This window comes from Puma concolor, chromosome B1 (assembly GCF_028749965.1).
Source record: "Puma concolor isolate L17-30 chromosome B1, mPumCon1.1.hap2, whole genome shotgun sequence".
NCBI lineage: Eukaryota > Metazoa > Chordata > Mammalia > Carnivora > Felidae > Puma > Puma concolor.
In genome coordinates this window covers 132,125,923-132,153,148 of record NC_141670.1, presented here as the reverse complement: position 1 = coordinate 132,153,148, position 27,226 = coordinate 132,125,923, and the positions used below count along the sequence as shown (strand labels likewise).

The following is a 27,226-nucleotide window of genomic DNA, read 5'->3' as shown; positions in this document are numbered from 1 at the left end:
CAATGATTATGGCTGTCACAAGACTACTGCATCTAAATATGTAGACATAAAAAGTTAGGATTAAACAATTTACCAAATTATAGAACCAGTGGGAGTAGTAAGGCTGGGTCTTGAATAGTGATCTTGTGTTTCTCAACTCAACAATCTTTTGAATAGACTAAATATTCTTGGTAATCTTGACATTTCTGAGCCATCATAAAATCATTGTGCAAATCACTGGATAATTTTGCTACTTATAAATTAAAAAAAAATCCTCATCAGAATTTTGTTATCATCTTAGTATGAGCCAAGTTCTAGTCCATGTCCTGAAAAACAGTGTTTTGTTTTAAAATGTCTTATTTATAATTGATGTCTTTTGATGCGTTCTTTTGTTTTACCTTTTTTAGGCTGCTAAGTTGGCTGTCACAGCGCAAGCCTTGGAGTCCCAATGGGGGACTCAGGATCAAGACGATCTACCCTGGTCTCCCGGTTGCCAATATTCAGAAGAAGTATTAGCAGAAGACATGATTCTCTTCCTTCTTCACCCTCCTCCAGTAATACAGTTGGTGTCCACAGTTCCTCTCCTTCCAGCACTAATTCAAGCTCAGGTAGTACAGGTAAACGCAGGAGCATATTCCGTACTCCTTCCATTAGTTTCCACCATAAGAAAGGAGGTGAACCTAAGCAAGACACTACCAACCAGAACCTTAGTATTTCAAATGGTGCTCAATCTGGTCATAGCAGTATACAGAAACTGAGTTTGGAAGAACATATTAAAACCAGGGGAAGACATTCTGTTGGTTTTAGTAGTTCACGAAATAAGAAAATAACGAGATCCTTGACAGAAGATTTTGAAAAGGAAAAGGAGCACTCAACTAATAAGAATGTCTTTATAAATTGCCTAAGTTCTGGCAAAAGTGAAGGGGATGATTCTGGATTCACAGAAGAACAAACTCGCCGTTCTGTTAAGCAGTCAACAAAGAAGCTACTCACTAAATCTTTTTCATCTCACTATAAATTTTCTAAGCCAGTTCCACAGAGCCAATCCATTTCATTGGTACAACAGTCTGGATTCTCGTTGGAAATTACACAGTACCAGGAGAGAGAACCTGTATTAGTAAGAGCTTCTCCATCTTGTTCTGTGGATGTAACAGAACGGGCAGGAAGCTCTTTACAATCACCCCTGCTTTCTGCTGATCTTACAACAGCTCAGACACCTTCAGAGTTCTTAGCCTTGACTGAAGATTCTGTGTCTGAAGCAGATGCATTTCCTAAAAGTGGAAGCATGGCATCCCACTGTGAGAACTTTGGCCACAATGATTCTACCTCTCAGATCTCTCCCAATCCTGCTGCTGTTACAAAGACAACAATAGACCTTATGGGAACTGTTCCCTGTGCAATTATGTCTCCTGGGAAATACAGGTTAGAAGGCCGATGTAGCACTGAATCTAATTCCTTGCTAGAAACCTCTGCTGCTAATCAGAAGGAAGTGTTATTGCAAATCACTGAACTACCTGTTATGAATGGGAACAAGTCAGAGACTCATCTATCAGGAGATATGCAAAGAGAAGAACATAAGGTAGTACAAAATGGTGAAACAATGTTGGCAACAAGCTCTCCAAGGAAACTTGGATTTTATGAGCAACATAAAGCAATAAGTGATCGTGTTAAAGGGATTCATCCTATTTCAGATTCAAGGATAATACCCTCTTCTGGTGATCATCATATTTTTAACAAAACATCATATGGATACGAATCAAATCCTGCCAAAGGTATGCTGATTTTCTTTGTATAATAAATATGAATTATAATTTCATTCTAGTTTATTTAATCTTCTTATTTCATCCCATGAATAGAAACCACATTTCCTTATTTTTCATTCTCTAGTTTTTTTTTTTTTTTTCTGATTTATAATTTATTTTAAATCTTTTCTCTACTTGATTTTAAATTTCATACTATGGTAACAATGTAATTCAGCAATACTACTCATTTTTCTTAGTTGTGTTGCCAAGATTCTGGCCCTCAGAAGAGAGGGGAAAGAAATTATTTTTATTTGTGATGTGGCTTTGTCTAAAAGGATTCTCTTTCTTAAAGTAAATGAGTCTTGGTATTTCTTAGTCAGTAAAATGAGTATATTCCAGCCAAAATCACCCTAAAAGAAATTTTCTATAATTTAAATTCTATTTCCTATTTTACCAAAACTGTCTTTATTAAATAGGATCCATGTTTCAGCACAAATAGTCTCTATGTCTAATTACAATAGACTTGCAGGCTTTAAAAGTACTGTCCTTGGAGCTTGGTTTTAAACTTGTGTCTGTCATTAACTACCTGTGTAACCTTGGGTACCTTCTCTTTGCTTTCTATAAAGGGGGGATGGGTGCTTGAATTCCTCTAGTATGTCATTATGTTATTTAACAGAAAACTTTGTTATTTATTATAAATTTCAGTTAAGAAAACTGTTGAATTCTTACCACGTACAGGGCTGTATTTGACGTACCACTGCTGCTGCCTTTGCTGCTTCTGCTACTACTACTGTTACTTTCAACTAGTTCTCCCAACATTGAATGTTGATTGTGTCTCGTTTCCCATTTTGTGCTCTTTGGATACATTAATTCATTGAATTCTCAGATGGTTGAAATCACTACTATTATAGTAACCCATTTTACAGTCAAGATATTTGGAACACAAATAGGCTAAGTAATGTGTCCAAAGTCACAAAGTTAGTACATAATTGTTTGGGATACAAACCTTATGAGATAGACATTTACATGTTCCATTTTACAAATGCAAAAACAGACCAAGGATCATATAGCTGTTAAGTAGCACAAGTTACAACTATCTCAGTTCGAAGCTCAGGCTCTTAGTGACTAGGCTTAGTGACATCATGACCCCAGCTCTTTCCAAACCGTTAAGGATAACACTAAAATATTATATACAACTTATAATAAGTTAAATTATAGAGTATCAAGCATCATAAGATTATATGATTAATCCAGCTAGTCCCTCCATGAATATAACAATTTTAAAGTTTTAAATGCATGAGTGAATTATTTACCTATATAATTGTATAACTTAATATTTTTCACATTTGATACATCATCACTTTTATGCATCTGCCTACTTTTTTATGTTTTGATCTTGGTGACCTTGTCTGTACTTATAACTTTAGTTGTATCTGCTTATTTCTTTAATTATAATATAATGAAAAGAACAATGATGATGATATCCATGATGCTCACCCTTTTTGTACACTTAACATGTGCCAAAATAATGTGTTGAGCATTTTGTATTCATTATTTCATTTAATCTTTCTTTAAATTTACTTTTCATTTATTTAAAAAAAAATTTAATTCCGGTCTAGTTAATACACAATGTTATATGAGATTCAAGGATACAATATAGTGATTCATGAATTCCATATCTTACTCAGTGCTCATCAAGATAAGTGTCATTTAATCTTAACTAAAAGTTTATATGGCAGCTATTAATAATTTAGGATTAAATTAAATAACTATGAAATCACATTGTTGTTAGTAAATGGTGGATCTCAAATTGGAATCTAGGCAGTCTGTTTTTTAAAGAAATGGAATACAAAAAGGGTAGAAATGTACTTACCTTGATTATATCTAATTCTTATTTAGAAACGATCATTTGCTTCAATGTCAAATTGAATACTATATATATTTATCTCTGTGGAAATATCTTGCTAATAATCTGTTCACGAAGATCCTAATCATGAGCCATTTACCACATTAAAGTAATTTCAATGAATTTGATAATATGTTGCCTGTTCTTGGGATATTAGCTATTTATTCAGGTTATCTACAACTTGTAAAATAGAGACGGATAGGCAAACAAGCTGGTAATGTGAATAAGGAAAAAATAATAGAATTCAGTTCTTCATTTTGTGGAGATATTCATGTGCCATTCAGAAGGATTTTATAATTTGGAAGTTTAACATTTGAAAACCAGTTATGTAGATGTATTTTATATAAGAAAGAGTTGCTATGTGCACTAAACTCCATAATACTGAATTTATTCTGTATTTGTTATGAAACATATCTAGGCTAGTATTTAATATATATCTGAATGTATGAGATATGTAGTCATATCAAAAATAATAATATAGGGATACCTGGGTGGCTCATTCCGTTGAGCGTCCAACTTCAGCTCAGGTCATGATCTTGCGGCTGGTGAGTTCCAGCCCCGTATTGGGCTCTCTGCTGTTGGTGCAGAGCCCGCCTCAAATCCTGTCTCCCTTTCTCCTTTCTCTCTCTCTGTCTGTCTCTGTCTCTCAAAAATAAATAAACAAACAGAAAAAAATAATGTAAAGTTGAGCACTCTGGCATTTTAATTTTTATTCATTAGCTTAAAAAGTTATTTAAAAAGAACTGTTATATTTGGCCTAATAGGTTCTTGCAACCACTTTTTCTTTTCCCTTTTTCATTTTTTTCATGTTTGTATTTATGTATGTATATATGTATGTATTTAGCAAAAGCAGGGTAGGACAGAGAGAGAGGGAGAGAGAGAATCCTAAGCAGGCTCTGCACTGATAGGGCAGAGCCCAAGGTGGGGCTCATGAAACCATGACCTGAGCCGAAATCAAGAGTTGGATGCTTAACCTACTAAGCCACCCACGGGTTCCAATTGCAACCACTTTTCTACTTTGCATTTCAATCAGTTCAACTGTTTAAAACAATTTTTTTTTGTTTAAGAATCCACACGTGACTGATACCATAGATTGTTTGTCTTCCTCTATCTGGCTTATTTTGCTTAGCTTAATGCCCTGCAGTTGTACCCATGTTGTCACAAATGACACTATTTCCTTCTTTTTAAAGGCTGAATAGTATCCCTTTATATTTACATATCACATCTTCTTATCTCTTCATCATTGATGGGACACTTAGATTGTTTACATATCTTGGCTATTGTGCATAATGTTGCTATAAACATGGGCATACAGATAGCTCTCTGAGATAATGATTTCATTTCCTTTGAATATATACCCATAAATGGAATTCCTAGATCACATGGTAACTCTTTTTAATTTCATGAAGAAACTACATACTTTTTTTCATAGTGACTGTACCAGTTTACATTCCTACCATCAGTGTATAAAGGTGCCCTTTTCTCTACACTTTCCACAACACTTGTTTGAATTTTTGCTAATAGCTACCCTGACCGGTGTGATATAATATCTCATGTGGTTTTGATTTGCATTCCCTTATAATTAGTGATGTTGAGCACCTTTTCATGTACCTCTTGACTATTTTGTATGTCTTTTTGGAAAAAAAAATGTCTGTTTAGTCTACTTGCTCATTTTTAAATTGGATTATTATTGTTATTTTCTATTGAGTTGTATGAGTTCCATGTATATTTTGGATATTAACCTCTCAGAGGATATGATATTTGAAAATATTTTCTCCCATTCCATAATTTGCCTTTTCATTTTGTAGATTATTTACTTTGCTGTACAGAAGCTTTTTGCTTTGAAATAGTTCTATTTGTTATTTTTTGCTTTTATTGGTTTTGCTTTTGGTGTGAAATCCAAAAAGTCATTGCCAAGACTAATGTCAAGGAGCATTACCTGCTGTTTTGTTTAATTTTGTATTATTTTCCCAGAATTTTACATTTTCAGGTGTTATGTTCAAATATTTAAATCATTTTGTGGTTTTTTGTTTTTGTATACTGTAAGATGCAGGTCTCTGTTTATTCTTTTGCATGTGGTTATTCAGTTTCTCCAGCACCATTTACTGAAGAGACTATCCTTTCTGCATTGCATACTCATGAGTCTTTTGTCAAAAATTAATTGCTCATATATGATGCTTTTATTTCTGGGCTCTTTATTCTGCCCCATTGATCTGTGTGTCTGTCTTTATGCCAATACAATACTGTTTTGATTACTACAGCTTTGTGGTATAGTTTGTAATCAGGAAATGTGACACCTCCAGCTTTATGCTTTCTCAAGATTGCTTCAGCTATTTGGGGTCTTTTGTGGTTCTTTATACAATGGTTTTCTGTATTTTCATGAAAATGCCATTATAATTTTGATAGAGATTGAATTGAATCTGTGGATTGCTTTGAGTAGTATGGAAATTTTAAGAACATTAATTCTTCAATCTATGAACATAGAATATCTTTCCATTTATTTGTGTCTCAACTTGTTTCATCAGTGTCTTAACAGTTTTCAGTGTAAGAGATCTTTCACTCTGTGGCTAAATTTATTTCTAAGTATTTCATCCTTTTTGATGCTATTGTAAATGAGATTGTTTTCTTAATTTCATTTTCTGATAGTTCACTGTAGTTTGCATTTTTAAGTATGGTGAGCAGAGTATTAATCAAGGTAACATATTAGCAAAGAGTTGAAGATGATTAGGGAGAAAGGTGTACAAATAGAAAAGTATAACTGTGCAAAGACTATGTGGTAAAGGCCACTTTGGTACTGGAGTGTGCCTGCAGTGTTCTAGCAATGGCAAGAGGCCCAGAGTAGCATAAACAGAGTGAAGGAGGAGGGTACAGCAGAAGATGAAGTTAGAAAAGTGAACAGATGAACATGGGGAGGCCCTTAAATGAAGGGATAGAGTAGGGTTATCATAAGGAAACTGATAGGACATTGGTTAAACATAGCTCTATGACTAGAGGAATGCTGATGATCAATGTTACTTATGTCTTCAGTGTATCATTCTGGTTACCATGTGGAAAGAAGGCTGTGGTTTTTGTGGGGGAGAGTCAGGTAGGAATAGGCAAAGGAAGGAGACTGTATTATAGTATTATAGTATTATAATAACTATATATTATAGTAACCCAAGCTAGGGTTGATGGGAGTTTGGTCCAGGATGTTAGTGGGGAAGGTAGGAAGTGATCAAATTCTGTATACAATTTGAGGGTAATAAAGACAGGATTTGCTTATGTGATTTATATGAAGTATGGAGAAGCCCAGGATGGCTGCAGAGGTTTTGAGCTTCAAAATCATTATGTGATTAAGTAAACTAAACTTACCACTATTAATTTAAAACTTCTTTCTATGATAGAGAATTTTTGAATGACACTAAGAGTTTCTTATTTGCTTTAAATGGAACATTTGTAAAAACTACAGTTAAGCATTTGTATTAATATTTATTTATTTATTTATTTATTTATTTATTTATTTATTTATTTATTTTAATAGTTCTTGCCAGTAGCTTCAGTCCATATCGTGAAGGGAGATTTATAGAGAGGCGATTGCGATCCTCATCTGAAGGAACTGCAGGGAGTAGCAGAATGATTTTGAAACCAAAAGATGGAAATGTAGAAGAAGTGAACAGTCTAAGAAAGCAAAGAGCAGGTTCATCATCTTCAAAAATGAACAGCATGGTAAGTACACACATATACTTGCATTTATTAAAATAGTTATGTACAGGACTGGGATATTCCTGCCTTTTGCAATATGAAAACAGACTGAAGAATAGACATTTCATAACTTGAAGAAAAAAATCTATCTCCTTAGTTGATATCCCAAGTTAAAGAGGCTACGTTTGCACTCAAAACTCTTATGGGTCTTGACACATAGTAGCACACCATGATAGTTGCCCTCAATTCCTGTCTTCCTTGCTTCCATAGAAAGTTTGATACTCTGTGTTCTACATCAAGACCCTGGGATACACAAGCTAAGAAAAAAGCTGATCATGAGGGTACCCTTTGATAACCATTATTTCACACCATCTCTCTACCCTATAGCCACTCTAAAAAATGTCCTTTTATATTCTGCCATTATGCCAGTACCACCCATTGACTCTTCAGGGATCCTACATCTGCTTGACGTTTTACAGTTGCCCATCCACACAGGATGAGGAGCTTTTGGGGGCAAGGCAAAATGCCCATCCAGAGCTTTGACACATTCTGAGTAACAGATTCCAGATTTCTGGTTCAAACTGCACGAGCCTGCTGGTGAAGGGTAAGGTAGCATGTCTATAGGGGAGTCGTTTCTGAGCTTGCACTTGAGGGCTGTGGTGTCTTAGAGGCATGTGTGTGATGCTCATCGTAGTGAAAGATAAAGCCAGGGTGGGAAATTGATGAGTGGACTGCAAGAGGTCTAGGGGGCCTCAGGTCTTACAAATATTGGGGTGGGATTGCCTTTTGGAGTTCTCTTGTTCATTTCCTCACAGATGTATGCTTTTCCAGCAGTGTTTTTGATTCCTGGTATTTAACAGTGCTTCTTTGAAATGATATGTCTACCTGTGTACCTGCTTACCTACTTACCTGTATCCCCTGTTCATGGATATGTGTGAAAAATGCTCAAAACTAAATTCCTCATGTATTTTATCTCTGTGTATTTTAGATGATTTGGTTTCAAATGTAAATAGGTCATCCAGTTTTGACAATTGTATTGTGAAGAAGTCTTAAGTTACTGAGGTAACATTGAGTGATAGCCAAAACATTTCCTTGAAGTTAGAAGTTCTAATGATTAGATTAGGTTTGGCCATATCTTAATATTGGGCAAATCAGTAACTGCAAAACAACAAATGATAGTGGCATTTTTGTTTCTATCATACAATAGAATTTTGTGTATTTATGTTTTTACATAGAGAATGGTGTTAAATTTCATCTTTTGGTGCATTGACAATATTGTATTACTATTGCAGTTGCTATTGTTTAAGTGCAAGAACATGTTAAAAAAGATTTTGAGTTGATGCAGAATTGAAAATCATGGATAACTACTTATTATGACACATTTCTCTTCACGAAATTCTTGTTTTTCCTTCGTAAGATGTATTTATGTTAATAATTATGCAGTATGCATTGGACTTGCCCAGAGTTGGGCCTTTTACATATTCTTTGTAGCTCATGATTTTCATACTATATTTCAGTAATTCTCTTTGTAACATCACAAATTATTCTTCCCAATCCACAATCAAGATTTAATATTTAAAATGTCAGAACACAGAAATGCAGTTTTGTTCTTTCATTTGAGGCTTTTTATACTTTTCAAAAAGTGTCCCTGCAGTGGTACAGCTCTTCCACTAGATGGCAGAATTACACCATTGCCATGGTTGGGGAAAGGCTATCCTTGATAGAATAGAAACTCCATTAAAATATTGTACATGTTCACTGGATTTACAGATAACACTTGTTAAAATAAATACTGGTGATTGAATTTCTATATGAAACCTATCAAAATTGTTTTATGGTTTCACTTTTTTTTTTTTTTTGATCTCACAACTACTATCTCATCCTTTAATTTTACAGTGTAATCATGAATTTAAAATGTGTAAAATATGTTGTTTGACTCATAGCAAAGAAGGCAAATGTTAGGACTCTTTAGGTAATCTTAGCTATATGTGAAACGAGTGGCCTTTTTTGGAAATTATAGCTTTATGTGTGACCGTGACACATTTTCTGTATTCCTCTTCTAAAATAATTCAAGCAAATGTATATATGTAGGAAAACATTCATGTTCAGTTATTCTTTACTCTTGGAACAATAATAATAGTAACATGTATTTTCAATATTTATTTGGACCAAAGTACTTCTCTTAATGCTTCATGTGTTTTATCACATCCAGTCCTCCCAATACTATCCACCAAATTATATTGTTATTATTATTATTATTATTATTATTATTATTATTATTTTTCTTTAAATGTTTATTTATTTTTGGGAAAGAGAGAGGGAGAGAGAGAGAGAGACAGAGCACAAGTGGGGGAGGGTCAGGGAGAATGGGAGACACAGAATCTGAAATAGGCTCCAGGCTCAGCTGTGAGCACAGAGCCCGACGTGGGGCTCAAACTCATGAACCACAAGATCATGACGTGACCCAAAGTTTGATGGTTGCTTAACCCACTGAGCCACCCAGACACCCCCAAGTGATACTATTATTAATCACATTTTGTAAAGGAAAATAGAACTCTAAGAAGATAAGCAGTTTACCTCAAAATACAGATAGTAGGTGGCAGAGATAGGATTCAGATCTGGATTCTACCTAACTTTAAATCTTAAATGCTTTGGGGAGAATGTAATAAGTTTAAAATTATTATTTATTTTTTGCATTATTTATTTGTAATGAAGTTAAACACAGTTAAGGCAGTCTGTGCTTGTTCTGGGTCTAGGCTATAATCTTCTGTAAGGGATAAAAAAAAAAAAACACAATTTAATGCTGATTCTGTACTTAAAATGTGTACTTCTTGATATACTGATGAATGGTATCAGTGTCTTTACTGAAAGGTAACTCATGTAGAAAGGAACATTGTTGCAAAAAAAGATGTTCATACTTAGAAGGAACTGGAGTATTTTGTCTAGTTGATGGGGATTTAAGTTTACCAGTAGGATATGGCTTGCTTTATTTATTAAGATGCTGAGAGTTTCTGAATGAACAAAGATATGCCCTAATAGGTTAGACCACAGTTCTAGTGATTTTGTATATTTTTGGGATATTTCAATCTGAAAGGGAAAGAGGAGGATGTATTAATTCTTTGAACCTCAGTGCCTCAGAAGAAATTGGAGTTGGCTTAAATTTATTACATGAAACCAGAATATATCTGGAAAAATTTGATAAGGATTCACATTTGTTAAATATTTTCAAACTGCTTTAAGTAAAGACTTTCCTTCATTTTCTCTATTATTTTCTTGATACCTTTCTTAGGATGGCCCACATATTTAAAAAAATATTTTGGGGGCGCCTGGGTGGCGCAGTCGTTAAGCGTCCGACTTCAGCCAGGTCACGATCTCGCGGTCCGTGAGTTCGAGCCCCGCGTCGGGCTCTGGGCTGATGGCTCAGAGCCTGGAGCCTGCTTCTGATTCTGTGTCTCCCTCTCTCTCTGCCCCTCCCCTGTTCATGCTCTGTCTCTCTCTGTCCCAAAAATAAATTAAAAAAACGTTGAAAAAGAAAAAATTAAAAAAAAAATATTTTGTAGAAATAGGCCCTTTTTTTTTATGAACTTTTCTTCTAGACTGTGGTGTATAATTTTTTTAAATGTTTTATTTATTCTTGAGAGAGAAAGAGAGCAGGAGCGAGGGAGGGGCAGAGCAAGAGAGGGACACAGAATCTGAAGCAGGCTCCAGGCTCTGGGCTGTCAACACAGAGCACTATGCGGGGCTGGAACTCATAAGCAGTAAGATCATGACCTGAGCCAAAGTCGGATGCTCAAGCTACTGAGCCACCCAGGCTCCCCTAGACTGTGGTATATAAATGAATACATTTAAGGATTTGTCATTGTTTCTCCAACAGCTTCACACAGTGACATTTAACTCCATATGTAAGATCATCCTGCTCTATAAACAATTATTAATGTGAGGATAGATTCATACATAACGGACAACACAGAGGCTCTGACATCATTACAGGAAGGAAAGTGCTTGAGTGTATGAATAAGGATAAGCTATGATATATGATAGCAAATAACCTCCAAATCTTAGTGGCTTTATAATATGGATTTCTCACTCAGGCTACATGTATGTTGTAGAAGGTTCAGGAAGTTCCATTTAATGTCTCATTCTATGTCCAGGCTGTTGAACTATTGCAAATATTGCCTTTTACCATGGCAAAAAGATCTCTGGAGGTCCTCATCCCAGTAATAAATGCTCTGACCTGTAGAGACTCATTTCACCTTCTCTGACAAATTATTGACTAGATCTAATCACTTGGCCCCTCCTTGCCACAAAAGTCTCCAGGAAGTAGTCTCTTGCTTGTGTCTAGAAGGTGTTGACCCTGATATATTTGGTGGGCACTAAGGACTATCATATTCTCAAAAGATTTAGTGTACATCAGTTCTTTTAATTAACTGAGAATTCCTTCTTGCCTCCTCCCTCCCTGTTAATGGACTCTGATTTATGACTCACACTGTGTTGGTCACTGTGCTCGAAAAAGATTAAGACCTCTTTGAAAGTTAAAGATTGATTTGTAATTACAAGTTCTGTTTTTTGGATGTGCTCTCTTCCTGACTTATAGTCCTTGAGCTATGTAGCTAAATTAACTAGACTAAATTTCTGGGAACCTTAATGAATTTGGAAGTATTTATTTCTGTACATTAAAACGCTGGTTCAGAAAGTTGCATTGTCTTTAGATAACTTGGCAAATGCATCCACAACATTGCCCCGAACTGTTTGTGCTAAGGGATTCTGCCAGCATTCATTTATGGCTAGTTTTCCTCTGATAGCATACTTTTTCTCATATGCAGTTTGGCATCCTGTTTGTTTTTGTAGGAACTGGGAATGGCAAAGTAAAAACAAAGCAAAAAATAATCTGTAGGACTTTTTTGGTAGAAGAACAGACCATATTTACCTTTGAGGGAAAAAATAGTTACTTGCAGATTATTAGCTTCTCATATCATATTTTAATTCTTGGCGTGTTAAAATCCAGAGTTTAGATATTACTGACAATAGCTAAGTAATCTCAGACGAATTAAGCCCCATATTAACTAGTGAAACACTTAACTATGAATCCACTTTTTTTTGGGGGGGGGGGCAACTGTTCTTTCCTTTATTAGCTTATCCTTCATTCATTCATTTACTTATCTATTCTTTTACAGTTTCTTTAAATAAATATTTATTGAGAGCCTACTCTGAAGATACAAAGATGAAAGAGAGGCCTGGAAGATAGAGTTCCAGATTAGGAGACATTGACATGATCTTGTCAATGTAACAGATTTAATAATTCTGACTATTTTATAATTTACACTGTTAAGGGGATGTTTGATTTGGATTATGGCTCTTGATATCAAATGTTTAGAATACGTGAACTCCTGTGTCCCTAATTTATATAGAGTTTTGCTCGCATGCTCAATTGGCACTGTGAAATATATATGTAATTTATGTCTTTGGCTAATTTCTACCACTGAGGCCCAGCTACCAATGCTGAACAGTGACTCTGAGAGGCACTTGGACAGTAAAGAATAAAGTACATTAATGTTCAAGGAATCCATTTCCAAACACCCCACCTTTACCATACATCAGGAAAATGAACTGTACTGGCGTTTTGGTATATGTACTTTCACACTTCCATTCTGTGGCATAAAGGTTGTTGAAGCTCAAAATTAAGAGCCAAGAAAAGCTGATAATTAAAATATCTAATTTTATAAATGTTTCCTCCTAATCCTGAAATTCTAAATGGAACTTTAAAGTACAAAAAAAAATGTTACTGGCATTTGGAGAGTTAAAATAATGATCTCAGCTTTTGGTTTAACTAATTGTCAGTGGAATTAAAGGTAATATCATTGAATGCTACAAGGACATTTAATGAGAAAAGGGAACCATTAGTATTTGTAAGGAAATGGAGCCACACAAATCATTCTTCTCAATCCTCGTAAGCTTAAAGAAGGAAAATCACAAGTATCACTCATTAAACATTGAGTTACATTTGTTGATAACTAGTATATTAATTTTAGATTAATGGCTCTAATCTATAATGCCTTTATTGATTTTTCTAGTTACTAATGATTCTTTTCCTATCAATGCCCTTCTAAGTTGTATCACATATATGGCACCCACTACTTAGTTATTTGAATAGGTCTCATTTTACTATTAGACTTCATTCGCTTAAGTGGAAGAAACTGGTACACTTGGTGGCTCAGTTGGGTAAGTGTCCGACTTCGGCTTAGGTCATGATCTCACGGTTCCTTAGTTTGAGTCCTGTGTCGGGCTCTGTGCTGACAGCTCAGAGCCTGGAGCCTGCTTCGGATTCTGTGTCTTCCTCTTTGCTCCTCCCTGAATCATACTCTATTTCTCTCTGTCTCTCAAAAATAAACGTTAAAAACAATTTTAAATGGAAGAAGCTTTTTACATTATCAGCATTTCTTACAGCATTTAGTATAATGCCTGGTACATAATAAATATGTGTGAAATAAAGGTATAAATGCTGACTAGGTTGTGACATATGCTTATATAGAAATGAATTAAAAAGCCTTTAGTACAATCATTTTATGTGGTTTGCTTATGCACATTTTTTTGGCATTTTAATTTATTATACAAATGTACAGATGTCTTTATGATGCACTGTTTGATATAGCTCTGGTTTTTTATATCATACCAATTGTGACATTGTTCCAGTAGAAACATAATTCATTTTACGATGGTCAGACTTATGGAATGGTTTCCGGGATCACATCAGTACAATAGTTATGGACTGGCTATACAGAGAGAAAAGAAGCAGTCAATTATTGGCAATATTTTTTGAAGCACGAATTAAAAAATATGGTCAAATCTGCCTAAGGTGATATTTTAAAACTCCCTGCATGTTTTATCTAGTCCAATTCACTTCATTTCTTATAAACTTGCAGATTCAGAAATTCCTTTATAAAAGCAGATTGGATAAAATATTCCAAAAAAGCAGAATTGGATAAAATATTCCATTCATTTTTTTATGTCTAGCTTTGGGGATGAGTCATTTTCATTTAGAAGCTGGCACAATTTATATGTTTGGGGCACAAAATTATGAATAGCTTATTCATAGAGTTAACTCACTTCATCTAAAATGACTTGAGGACCAGTTTGAGTAAATAAATAAAATTGCAGTATCATAATTATTAACATTTCTTTTCATGCAGTTCACATGAGAGGTACATAGCACTTAATTTTTTTCCTTTGCAAATTTTTCCCTAATGTGAATGTCTTAGTCTATTCGGGCCGCTATAGCAAAATATCCCAAATTGGGTAGCTTGTAAATAAATGACAGAAATTTATTTCTTATAGCTCTGGAGGCTTGGAAGTCCAAGATAAAGATGCCAGCATTGTTTCTGGTTTATAACTAGCACCTTCTTGATGTGTTGTACATGGTGGAAGGGACCAGGGAGCTCTCTGGAGTCTCTTCTTTTTTTTTTTTTTTACATTTATTTATTTTTGAGAGAGCACAAGTAGGGGAGGGGCAGAGAGAGAATGAGACACAGAATCCGAAGCAGGCTCCTGGCTCTGAGCTGCCAGCACACAGCCCTACGCAAGGCTCGAACTCACAAACCATGATATCATGACCTGAGCTGAACTTGGACACTTAACCGACTGAGCCACCCAGGCGCCCCTGGAGTCTCTTTTATATACACAATAATGACATTCAGGAAAGTTCTAACCTTATGACTTAAGCACCTCCCATACCATGTCCAGATACCATCATTTCAACATACAAGTTTTAGGGGGACAGAAACATTCAGAACATAGCAATAAAAAATCATATTGTAACAGTAGCAGTATTAAATAATATATATTAAATGCTTTATTAAGAACAGCACATATTTCTATTATTAAAACAATAGAGGACAGTAGTAGAAGGCAATTAAAGATTCTTTTATTTAACCATACTACATCTATGATAATCATAAAGCAGCTTGTATACCTTCTAAAAATAAGAAATTAGAAAATTAAGTTTACTTTTTATTCTTGGGGTTAGAATGCAAAAATGACCATTTTATTTTTAATTGGATCAAGTTATATCAATTTTCTCTGAGATGAAAAGACTCTTTTATGCCTTATTTAGGTAACCCCATGGGCTGGCACAGTTTTTATAGCATGACAGAGAATATTTATTGATTCAGAATCCATGACAAATCTCTGGCCATCTGAACAGCTGCACAATCTGTAACACAGAATTGACCTTGTGTAAAATAACTACATTTTCTGAGGGAATAGTCATTGGAATTTGAAGCTTTTACATTATTCTAGTTAAAGAATTAAAAAAATGTATTTTTCGTCGTTATTCTACTATTTTAAAATTTAAATTTAAATGTGACTATTAATTTTAGTAAAATAAATAAAACAAATTTTGACTTCCAAGGTCAAGAAATATGTTATTATAGTAGAAATATGCCTAATACTAGGCATTATGGTCAGTTTATATACAAAATAAATATTTTAACATATTAATATTATGTTGAAATTTCAAATTAATTTAAAAATTGAGACAAATTTTTAAAATTGTCTCAGAAACCATATTTGCAGAAACCATATTTGCAGGATACAAAGGTGTGATTTTTCAAATGAGTTGCGCATATATATGTTACACTTTTGCTCTGTGAGGATGTCTTTGTTTAAATTCATCACTTGTAAATTAGAGTGGCTGTCATTCTTATCACTTTTATAATTTAATTCAGTGATCATTTCACTTCACTGCCACATTTTGCTCTAAAATGCCTTCTTTGTTTATATCTTTTATTGTTCTTAGCTTGTTTTATCCAAGCTGAAACAATTTATTATTTTTTTAGCTTGGTCTCTTATGCTCTTTATTGTATACATTTATAATTACTTTATAAAGTTATGATTTTAATATTCAGTAGTTGTCTTTAGTACTACCCAATGTTTAGTGAATGTGCCAGTGAGAAACCCAAATAATTTTTTTTGTCAAGAGGGACTCACATGAATCAGAGCTTTAATCAGACATCTAGGGGCACAGGTGAAGCAGGTAGAGATCTGAATACCTTCCCAGCTTCCCATGTCCTTCCTTTCTTTATCCGATGGGTCCTGGCTCAGATTTTTGGATGAGATTTGAAGTGTAGGTGTGTATGATCACCTCATTTACACAGAAAGAGCCATCCCAGTACAAAACATCTCCATTTTTCCCCCCTTTGAATACAGTCACCATGATGTACATTACATCCTCAGAACTTATTTATTTTTATAACTGGAAGTTTTTACCATTTGACCATACAAAACCTCTCAATTTCATATTCAGATGTGTAGAATACATAGAAATTTTCCATGGAGCCATATTCCATAAATCTCTGTATTCTAGCTTTATTTTTCATAAGCAACCTAGATAATTAGACATATTCTGTTAAAAGCAGTCCATAGATAAGCTGCCCTACTAGTGAAAACACTTAGTTTGCCAGTTTGTTTGCTAGGAGGTCTGTTATCAGTGTGTTTACAAGGAAATTCTATTGAGTCAGCTGCCTTCTCCCTTGACAGAAAGCATACTCCCATTTCCTCCTATAACGGGAAAGTGGATCACAGACCAGCAGCTTAACTCAAGCACTGAGTATGAACTTTATTGTTATTTTTTGAGTATGAACTTTAAATGCTGTCCTCAAACTATCCATCCTGTTTTTGACACTCCCAATACATTTGTATTTTACCCGTCAGTCCTTCATTTCCTTTGATCTTAGACATTATGGTCATTCTTTCAAAGCAGTCTTTTCTACTAGTCTTCTTGAGTTCTGATCCTCATCTCCTGTAGAATAGCACTTCATAGCACTTTTCCCCTCTGGTTTCTTCTCTGGTTCTTCATTACTGTCAGTGTACAGTATGATCAAGTTTCTGTCCTTGAAGAAAGCAAACAAAATAATTTTTTTCTATGCCCTGCTTAATCCAGAAGTTCTCCATCCTGGCCCTCTTTTTCCTTACAAGTCAAGAAGTTCTTAAAGAATAGCCTTTTCTTGGCATATTAATTTTCTCAACTGCCCATGAACTCTTCAGTTGCATATAGTTTAGCTCCTGTAATATACAGGATGTTTCTCAACTTTGCAACTATTGACATTTTGTCCTGGATAGTTCTTTGTTTGGGTACAGGGGTGTCTTGTGCAGTATATGTTTAATAGAATCTCTGACTCCTACCCATTAAATGCTGGTAGAACCCTCAAGTTTTAATAACTAAAAATATCTCCAGGCATTGCCAAATATGCCTTTGCAGGCAAAAATCACCCCGGGTTGAGTACTACTCTAAAGTCATCAGTGACTTTACCAATTTTCATATTCTTTTTTTTTAAATCTTCATCATTAACTTCTCTTCAAGTTCTTACACTATTGAGGACTTCATATATCTATCTATCTATCTATCTATCTATCTATATCTATCTATCTATCTATCTATCTATCTATCTATCTATATATCACTTCTTTTTTTTATTTTTTTAATGCTTATTTATTTTTGAGACAGGGAGAGACAGAGCATGAATGGGGGAGGGTCAGAGAGAGAGGGAGACACAGAATCTGAAGTAGGCTCCAGGCTCTGAGCTGTCAGCACAGAGCCCGACGCAGGGCTTGAACTCACGGACTGCGAGATCACGACCTGAGCTGAAGTAGGATGCTTAACTGACTGAGCCACCCAGGCGCCCCTATATATCTATCACTTCCTCTCTTTTTCTCCTTTTTTTCTCCTTACAGTCTCCTTAGCAGGCTGCTTCTTCATATCTACATTTTAGACACGGCTATTACTTGCATTTGGCCCATCATGCTCTTGCCTTTATTTTTCACCTGTCCTATCTGAAAACTTAAGATATAGGTGAAGTCATTTGTAGATTCTAAACAAAAGGCTGGGAATCTCTATTATATCAGAAATCTGACAACATCAGTCAACATTGAGAAAAACAATATATTGGAGTTATGGAAATAGAATGAAGGCTTATGAAAGCTCTCTTTCCATAAGGAGAATAGTAGAAACTCTGAGGACTGAAACTTTGGAGTAGATGTAGAGAAATATGCAGTGAATTGGTATTTGCCCTAATAGTTAATGGCTCCTCTTCCTTTGTTCTCTGCTATTTATATTACTGTCCTGTTTTTATAGACATATAGTTCAGCCTCCTTTTAAGATATTCCAGTAATTCTCAATCTCCCTTCTGTTTCTAAAGCCACATTGGATAAACAGCAATTACATCACTTAAAATAGGACCTCCTCATTAGAGACAGTGTAATACACTGCGATAATAAATTCTACCTTCATGGCTATCACCCACCACTACACTTTTTTGTTTTTGTTTTCCGTGTTTTTTTTTTAAGTTCTTATTTTACTTCCAGTTAGTTAACATATAGTGTTATATTAGTTTCAAGTGTAAATATAGTGATTCAACAAGTCCATACATTACCCATTGCTCATCATAACAAATGCACTCTTTGATCCCCATCACCTGTTTAACAATCCTTCCATCTATCTCTCCTCTGGTAACTATCAATTGTTCTCTCTAACTAAGGGTCTGTTTCTTGATTTCTCTCTCTCTCTCTCTCTCTCTCCTTTTCCCAGTTTGCTCATTTTTTTTTTTTTTTAATTCCATATATGAGTCAAATCATATGGTATTTGTCTTTCTCTGACTGACTTATTTTCCTTAACATTATACCCTCTACCTCCATCCATCTTGCTGCAAATGGCAACTTTCATTCTTTTTTATCTAGTTATCTACTTCATTCCTTTTTATCCACATCTTCTTTACCCATTATTTAGTCAATGGACACTTGGGCTGTTTCCATATCTTGGCTACTAAATAATTCTGCTATAAATGTTGAGGTGCATGTATCACTTTGAATTAGTGTTTTTGTATTTTTTGGGTAAATACCCATAGTGCAATTGCTGGATTGTAGGGTAGTTCTATTTTTAACTTTTGAGGAACCTCCATAGTGTTTTCCCCAGTGGCTGTACTAGTTTGCATTCCCGCCAATAATGCAAGAGGGTTTCTTTTTCTCTACATCCTCACCAACACCTGTTTTGTGTGTGTGTGTGTGTGTGTGTGTGTGTGTGTGTGTGTGTGTGTGGTTGATTTTAGCCATTCTGACAGGTGTGAAGTGATATCTCATTGTAGTTTTGATTTGCATTTCCCCAATGATAGGTGATCATGAAAATCTTTTCATGTCTGTTGGCCATCTCTGTGTCTTCTTTGGAGAAATGTTTGTTCATGTCTTCTGCCTAATTTTTTAAATGGATTATTTGTTTGTTGAGTTTTATAAGTTCTTTTAAGTTTTTTTGGAGACCAACCCTTTATCTGATATGTCTTTTGCAAATATCTTCTCCCATTCAGAAGATTGCCTTTTAGTTTTTTATTTATTTATTTTTTAATGTTTTTTTATTTTTGAGAAAGAGAGACACATAGAACACAAGTGGGGGGAGGGGCAGAGAGAGAGGGAGACATAGAATCTGAAGCAGGCTGCAGGCTCTGTGTTGACAGTTGAGCCCAATGCGGGGCTTGAACTCATGAATTGTGAGATCGTGACCTGAACTGAAGTCGGACACTTAACTGACTGAGCCACCCAGGCGCCCTGCCTTTTAGTTTTATTGATTGTTTTCTTTGCTGGGCAGAACATTTTTATTTTGATGTAGTCCCAATAGTTTATTTTTGCTTTTGTTTCCATTGCCTTAGAAGACAATATCTAGAAAACGGTTGCTACAACCAATGTCAAAGAAGTTACTACCTGTGTTCTCTTCTAGGATTTTTATGGTTGTAGGTCTCACATTTACATCTTTTATCCATTTTGAATTTATTTTTGTGTATAATGTAAGGAAGTGTTCTAGTTCCATTCTTTTGAATGTTGCTGTCCAGTTTTCCTTATACCATTTGTTGAAGATACTGTCCTTTTCCTATTGGATATTCTTTCTTGCTTTGTTGAAGATTAACTGACCATATAGTTGAGGGTTTATTTCTGGGTTTTCTATTCTGTTCCATTGATTTATGTACCTATTTTTGTGCCACTACCATACTGTTTTGATTACTACAGCTTTGTAATATAACTTGAAGTCTAGAATTGTGATGCCTCTAGCTTTGTTTTTATTTTTCAAGATTGCTTTGGCTATTTGGGGTCTTTTGTGGGATAGAGCCCTGGGTCAAGGCCCATGTTGGTCTCTGTGCAGAACATGGAGCCTGCTTGGGATTCTCTGTCTCTCTCTCTGTCTGTCTCTCTCTCCCTCCCCCTCTACTCCCCTGATCTCTCTCTCTCTAAAATAAAATTAAAAACAAAAAAAATTAAAATAAAAAAATCAAGTTCTTTATATATTAATGTTTTGTAAGAATAACCTTGTATTTACCTGGCTTCTCATTTGCTTATTTTTTGGAAATGCATGCATTTTTCAAAATCAGTTTACATTACTTAGAAAAATAATAGAGAAGAGCATTTAAAATTTCCGTATTTTACTATAATTATGTTGCATTTTAATTAGACCATTTATTCTACCTACTTATTTCTTGACTAAGAAGTTAAGGAAAAAGTATCTACCTTTAAGATATTGTCTTAGCTATTTAAAAATAATTTTAATTTGCATCTTTGTTTTCTTAAACAAAAAGTTTAACCATCATGGACATCTTTGTGGACCCTTATATTACTAATCACGTCATAATTTGATAATTTAGTACTTAAAAAGTGTCTTCTGTTAAATTGCAAGATAATGTTTTCTAAAATAGTAATAGGTGATGAAATCAAAGACCAAAATATTATGTTGAAGAAAATAGTGATTTATAGAGTACCCTATTTACTTTAAAACAAATTTTGAACTAGAGTGTCTTTTGTAAAAGTACTAGTCTATCCTATCATAATTTTAATATTTCTAAACTCTTGTGAGAGAAAACTGTAAAACACTGAAGTTTTTGCTCTTTCTTACTTTTTCATTGTTTTGGAAGAATACACCCACTACTAGGGTTTTTAGTTTGAATATTTAGACTACATGATTTGAATGGGAGGCAACCAGCTGTCAGATAATTCATGTCACGTATTAGGAACTAGTTGGGATGAGACAGTGTATCAGCATGCTGTTGCCTTCAGTAGATTTATGTTACAAAGAAATGCAGATACGTTAATACAAGTAGTGATTTTCAATGAAAAGATCAGCCACCTAGCTATGGTTCATGAATCACAGTGATTCTCTTTCTTTTATTTTTTAATAATAATAACAGTACATGGAAACTATTGCTGAGCCAAGTGGCTACCAGAGTATGCTGATCTTAAAGATTTAACTTGACCCAGCAGTCCACTGGAAGTTGCTATAGCTGAGAAAAAAGAACTGAAGCAGAGATGCTAGGTCTACATTTAGAAAAAGAGAAAGGAACTGGTAATGCCTGCTTTTTTTCCAATAGCATTCATCTCTCTAGGAAGTCCTGCATAACAAAAGGGAGTTGGGACACCATTAAGTTTTATGAAGTGATAGTATGATTTCTTGAAGGGAACTTACTGTTCCACAGCTGGAAGCCTGTAAGGTCTGTTAGCTAAAGCAGTTCAAAGGTAAAACTCTGTTGTTCAGTATATAGTTTGTTTTCTGTGTTTTGATTCAGTGCAGTGGGGTTGAACATAAAAGTGCTAAGGTCTTCAGCTTTTCATGATTCTCTCCCAGTTGTTATAAGTAGACATTTAGGTATTTTAAGGAAATCAGAACAATTGGCCCATACAAATGATTTTTACAGAAATTGGTTTTTGTTCTTATAAAACAACAGTGTAAAATAAAGTGATTTCCCAATTTTGATAAAACTTTCTGTATTTACAGAAAAATAAGAATTCTTTCACAATTAAATAGCAAATTATTCTGGTTCAATAAGCAAGTGTATTTTAGTTAGCAATAGACAAAATCTTCTTTAAAAAATTTATTTCAAAAAAAAAGACAAGATTGCCTAATAAAATCACTGTAGAATTACTTGGGGTACAGCAGCCCAAATTAAAGAAAAACTCAAGATAATTATATTAAATGTACTTAAGAGTCAACCATTGTGAATTTTCAGTTGAGCTCAGTGCTATGGCTATGAATCCAGGACACGTGTCAGGTATTCTTTTTGAAGGGGACGAGGATGACAAAGTGAGCAGGAAGAGGTGTCTTTATTTATGGCAGTGGAATTATGTGATATTAAAAAAAGAAAGTATTGCTTAAAAAAAAAGCCTAGATTTTCTGTGAGGGCCATCCAATTCTTACATTTAAAAGAATATGGGTTCCTTACTTGCAAAGACACCTACCTAAAATAGGTAAGAAATTGCTAGTTCTGGAATCCTGACTATTACAGATGTTAAATAATGTATCAAACAGTGAGCAGTCCACTAACAACTCTGAAAAATAGAAGTGACAGGATATAATTGGCTTTTAATTATTGGTGAGTTAGCATAAAGATTAAAGTAAGATTAATCCAAATTATTTATTCAGTGAAGAATATTACAGACTATTTTGAGTCAGAAACTGGGCTAGTCATTACATGTGGAAAGAAATGTAAAACTTTTTTTCTTACTTTATAAGGTAATATATTTTTTTCTTCAAATCATCTCTTTTCACAAACTGCCTTATCCACAAAATAGAACTTGTAAGAAGTAGAACTCAGAGAAGAAGAATGAATTGTCTTCCTCTCTGTTTTTTTCTTCTGCCTTCCTATTTTTTTCTCATTTCTTAGCTTTAACTCGTTTCTCAAAATAACAATAAAACATGACCCAAATGAACACAGTTCAGGTGATATTAATAGTGTCAGATTCAGGAGAGCAGGTAAACAAGATATTATTACTACTATTCCCTCATGTGAATCTTTTACTTAATAACAACAAAGAAAGATTCCCAAATTTATTTTGGAACTAGATAACATCATCACTTTGGTTACATCATGTCACTTTACATTTATTAAATACACTTTTTTATTTTATAATAATTTTATATTTACAGGAAAGTTAGAAGAACTAATAAGAACTCCCACATATACTTAATTTTTTTTTAACATTTATTTTTGAGAGAAAGAGAAAGAGAGACAGCATGAGTGTGGAGGAACAGAGAGAGAGAGGCAGACACAGAATCTGAAGCAGGCTCCAGGCTCTGAGCTGTCAGCACAGAGCCCAATGCGGGCCTCAAACCCATGAACTGCGAGATCATGACCTGAGCCGAAGTCAGTCACTGTAACCGAATGAGCCACCCAGGCGCGCCCCCATATATACTTTATATAGATTTTTCAGTTGTTGATCTTTAACACAAAATCTTTCTCTCTCTCTGCTTCTCTCACTGTGATACATACATACAAGTACATATTTATTTATATGGATTTATTTATCTTAAGCATGTGAGATTTAGTTGTATATATCATGACCCTTTACTCCTAAATACTTTATATGCATTATCTAAGAACAAAGGTATTCTTTTACATTACACTGTTAAGTATCAAAATCAGGAAATTTAATCTTGATACAATATGTTAATATTTAACATAAATCCATATTCAACTTTTTCTAATGTTTCAGTTTTTTTTAAACCTAGGCTCCAATCCATAACCATGTGATATGTTTACTTATCATGTCTCCTTAGTCTCTCTTAATCTGAAAGCATTCCTCACTATTCTTTATCTCACCTGGCATTAACACTCATTATATTTATTTTGTAGAATGTTTTTTAAGTCATGTTGTTCTGGTATTTCACTGTTAAGCGATTTTTAGGAGGAAAACTACATGTGTGATATTGTTTTCTTAGTGGATCACATCAGGAGGTTCATAATGTCAGTTTGTTTCATTACTAGTGATGTTACCTTTGATAACTTTGGTAAACTTGGTTTACTAGGTTTTCACACTATAAAATTATTATTGTTCCCGGTTAATTCATAAGTAATTTTTTGAAGAGATACTCTGAAGCTATGTAAATACGTTTCTCCTCATCAACTTTTATCCAGATATTTGCACAATAGTAATTTTATAACTCCATCATCCCTTCTATATTTATTAGTTGGCATTCTTCTGTAGGAAAGTCATTTCTCTTTTCCTATATTTAGATAAGTACGCATGTATGTACATGTATATGTATTACTTATCTGAACTGGATCATGGGTTCCTATTTTATTCAATGGATTATGATTCATTATCATCATTGTTTATTTTGATGCTTAAATGATTCCAGATTTGATCTGTGAGAGTCCCTTAGGTGTTCATGGATTTCTTTAAAGAATCAATTAATATTTAGTTTTTTTTTTTTTTTTTTTTTTAAATTTTAGAATGTAGGAGGATCAGAGAGAAAAGGGAGAAGGAAGAATCTTTAAAAAAAATTTTTTTAATGTTTTTTAATTTTTTTTATTTTTGAGAGTTTGGGGAAGGGGCAGAGAGAGAGGGAGACACAGAATCCACAGTAGGCTCCAGGATGTCAGCACAGAGTCATTGAGGGGCTTGAACCAGCGACTACGAGATCATGACCTGAGCCGTAGTCAGACAGTTAACCAACTGAGCCACCCAGTCACCCCATGAGAGAAAATATTAATCAACACAGAGCCACATGTGGGGCTTGATCTTACAACCCTGAAATCACAACCTGAGCCAAAAGCAAGAGTCGGATGCTCCGGGTGCCCAGTGGCTCAGTTGGTTAAGCTGACTCTTGATTTTAGCTCAGGTCATAATTGCACAGTCATGGGACTAAGCCCTGCACCAGGCTCTGTGCTGAACCTGGAGCCTGCCTGGGATTTTCTCTCTCCCTCTCTCTGCCCCACATGTGCTTGTTCCCTCTCTCTCTGTCTCTGTCTCTCAAAAAAAAAAAAAAAAAAAAAAAAAGACAGAAAAAGTTGGACTCGCAACCCAACTGAGCCACCCAGGTGCCCCTAATTATCATTTATTAATTGACGTTTTATCTACTTGATTTTGTTAGGCCCTGAAGATTCAGCAAAAAGATTCAACAGTGCCTAGTACTAGGGGTACTGGGATTAACAAAGGCAGATAGGTTAAATAAATTAGTAAATAAATTAGGGTAGAGTAGTGGTACAGATGAGACAGATAAATTCTTGCATAGTCATAACAGGTTTCATACGTTAGGTAGTGTCTTAAAATAATAGTTACTGTAAAATTGTAATTTTTAAACATTAAAAATGTGACTTTTATACACATGTCAAAGATTTATTCAAATTAATTAGTGGGGAAACCAGTGAAAATTAAAGCCGTTCAAACAATATTTGAGGAACAGGTTATTTATAGGAAGTTTAATAAAGAAATATTAGAATAAGATTGTGTGATTATAAAACTGGTTAATGTCTTGCAGGGCAATAAACTCATATTTGAGATTATCTTTTCTACAAAAACACTTATATATTGGGCATAAATCTGCATATTAACAAGTGACTTCAGAGAGTCTGTGCCCTTGATTAACAGCAAATAACAAAATCAAAAGCAGAACAGTCCCCTTAAGAATTAAATAATCCTTCAGTATGACATTGACAAGTCATGCAATCATCCTCTTGGCCTTATTCCTAATATTTGGATATTATTTTCTTAACATTGTTCTCTTAGATCTCAAATATTTTCCAAAGAGTACTTTAACATTAATATTGTATACTATTATAAACATATATCACTGTGTCATATTTATTATATAATAAGATTTTTATCTCAGAAAAAAGGCTGATCTTTTTTTTTTTTTTAATTATGGACTCACTATTTACATTTGTTCAATATGAGATGTTAATTGTGTGTGCCTCCTTGAGCATAAAGTACTAAGCATTATAGAGAAATGTCATTAAGAAATGTAGGACTAGGGTGGGTGCCTGGGTGGCTCAGTCGATTGAGCGACTGACTTCGTCTCAGGTCATGATCTCACGGTTCGTGAGTTGGAGCCCCGAGTCAGACTCTGTGCTGACAGCTCAGAGCCTGGAGCCTGCTTTGGATTCTCCCTCTCTCTCTGTGTTCCTCCCCTGCTGGTGCTCTTTCTCTCTCTCTCAAAAATAAATAAAGATTTAAAAAAATTAAAAAAAAGAAATGTAGGACTAGGGATGCCTGGGTGGCTCACTCAGTTGAGTGACTCACGTCGGCTCAGGTCATGATCTCACAGTTCATGGGTTTGAGCCCCATGTCGGGCTCTGTGCTGGCAGCTCAGAGCCTAGAGCCTGCTTCGGATTCTGTGTCTCCCTCTTTTTCTGCTCCTCCCCTGCTCATGCTCTGTCTCTCTCTCCCTCAAAAATAAATGAACATTAAAATAAAAAATAAATAAATAAAAGAAATGTAGGACTAGATCTTTTAAAGACATTATTATTTGCTTTTTTGACCCTGAGGCTAGGAAACCAAGCCTGCCTCTCCATTAGATTTCACTTGTAATAACTATAAATTTGGTGCATTTCTTTCTTCTAAGGTCTCCAAAATTTGTTAAGGTCCTTCCAGAAAGTAACTATATTGAAGAATATAATTGTTTCCATGAGACTCAGATGATATTTTTTGAGAACCCAGTTTCTGTCTTACCCATATCCAGATCTCAAAGAGTTGCTCTGCTTTTCAGTGGGCACACAATTTTAATTAATTTGAGCTCTCAACTAGACAGACCACAATGATGAAAAACCCTAATAAATCATATTCTCTGTTGTCTTTTACCCAGTAGAGATTACATCTCCATCACCAACCCAATGGAGATGGCTAAATGATCAGATCATTAAATTAGATACTTCACAAGCAAAGATTTATTGATCATGTAAAATCACACTCACACATACACAAGTACTTCCTTGACCATGTGGTTTAAGCTGGTTTAGGTCCATTGCTTACTAGTCCCTCACTTGGCTGTGGAAAGGAACACAGCTGAAGCAATGCCTAATGTAGAATGCTTTTTCAACTATACAGTTGAATCTGGCTTAGTGATTTGAAACCAGATATACCCAACAGTTGTGAGACTTGATTGTGAAAAGGAACACAGCCC

The 27,226-nt window shown here is 34.7% G+C and overlaps 1 protein-coding gene across 7 annotated transcripts in view; it reads left to right on the top strand.

Moving 5' to 3' along the window:
* CCSER1 (coiled-coil serine rich protein 1) overlaps positions 1-27,226 on the top strand; it is a 1,329,329-nt gene that overhangs the window by 152,729 nt on the left and 1,149,374 nt on the right. For all 7 annotated transcript variants that reach the window (XR_015250351.1, XM_086704581.1, XM_086704578.1 and 4 more), the window contains 2 exons: positions 387-1,751; positions 7,148-7,332. Coding sequence is in view for 6 of the 7 variants with exons in the window: in XM_086704581.1 (XP_086560707.1) it covers positions 428-1,751; positions 7,148-7,332 (1,509 nt within the window). In the remaining variant the exon portion in view is untranslated. The remainder of the gene's footprint in view (positions 1-386; positions 1,752-7,147; positions 7,333-27,226) is intronic.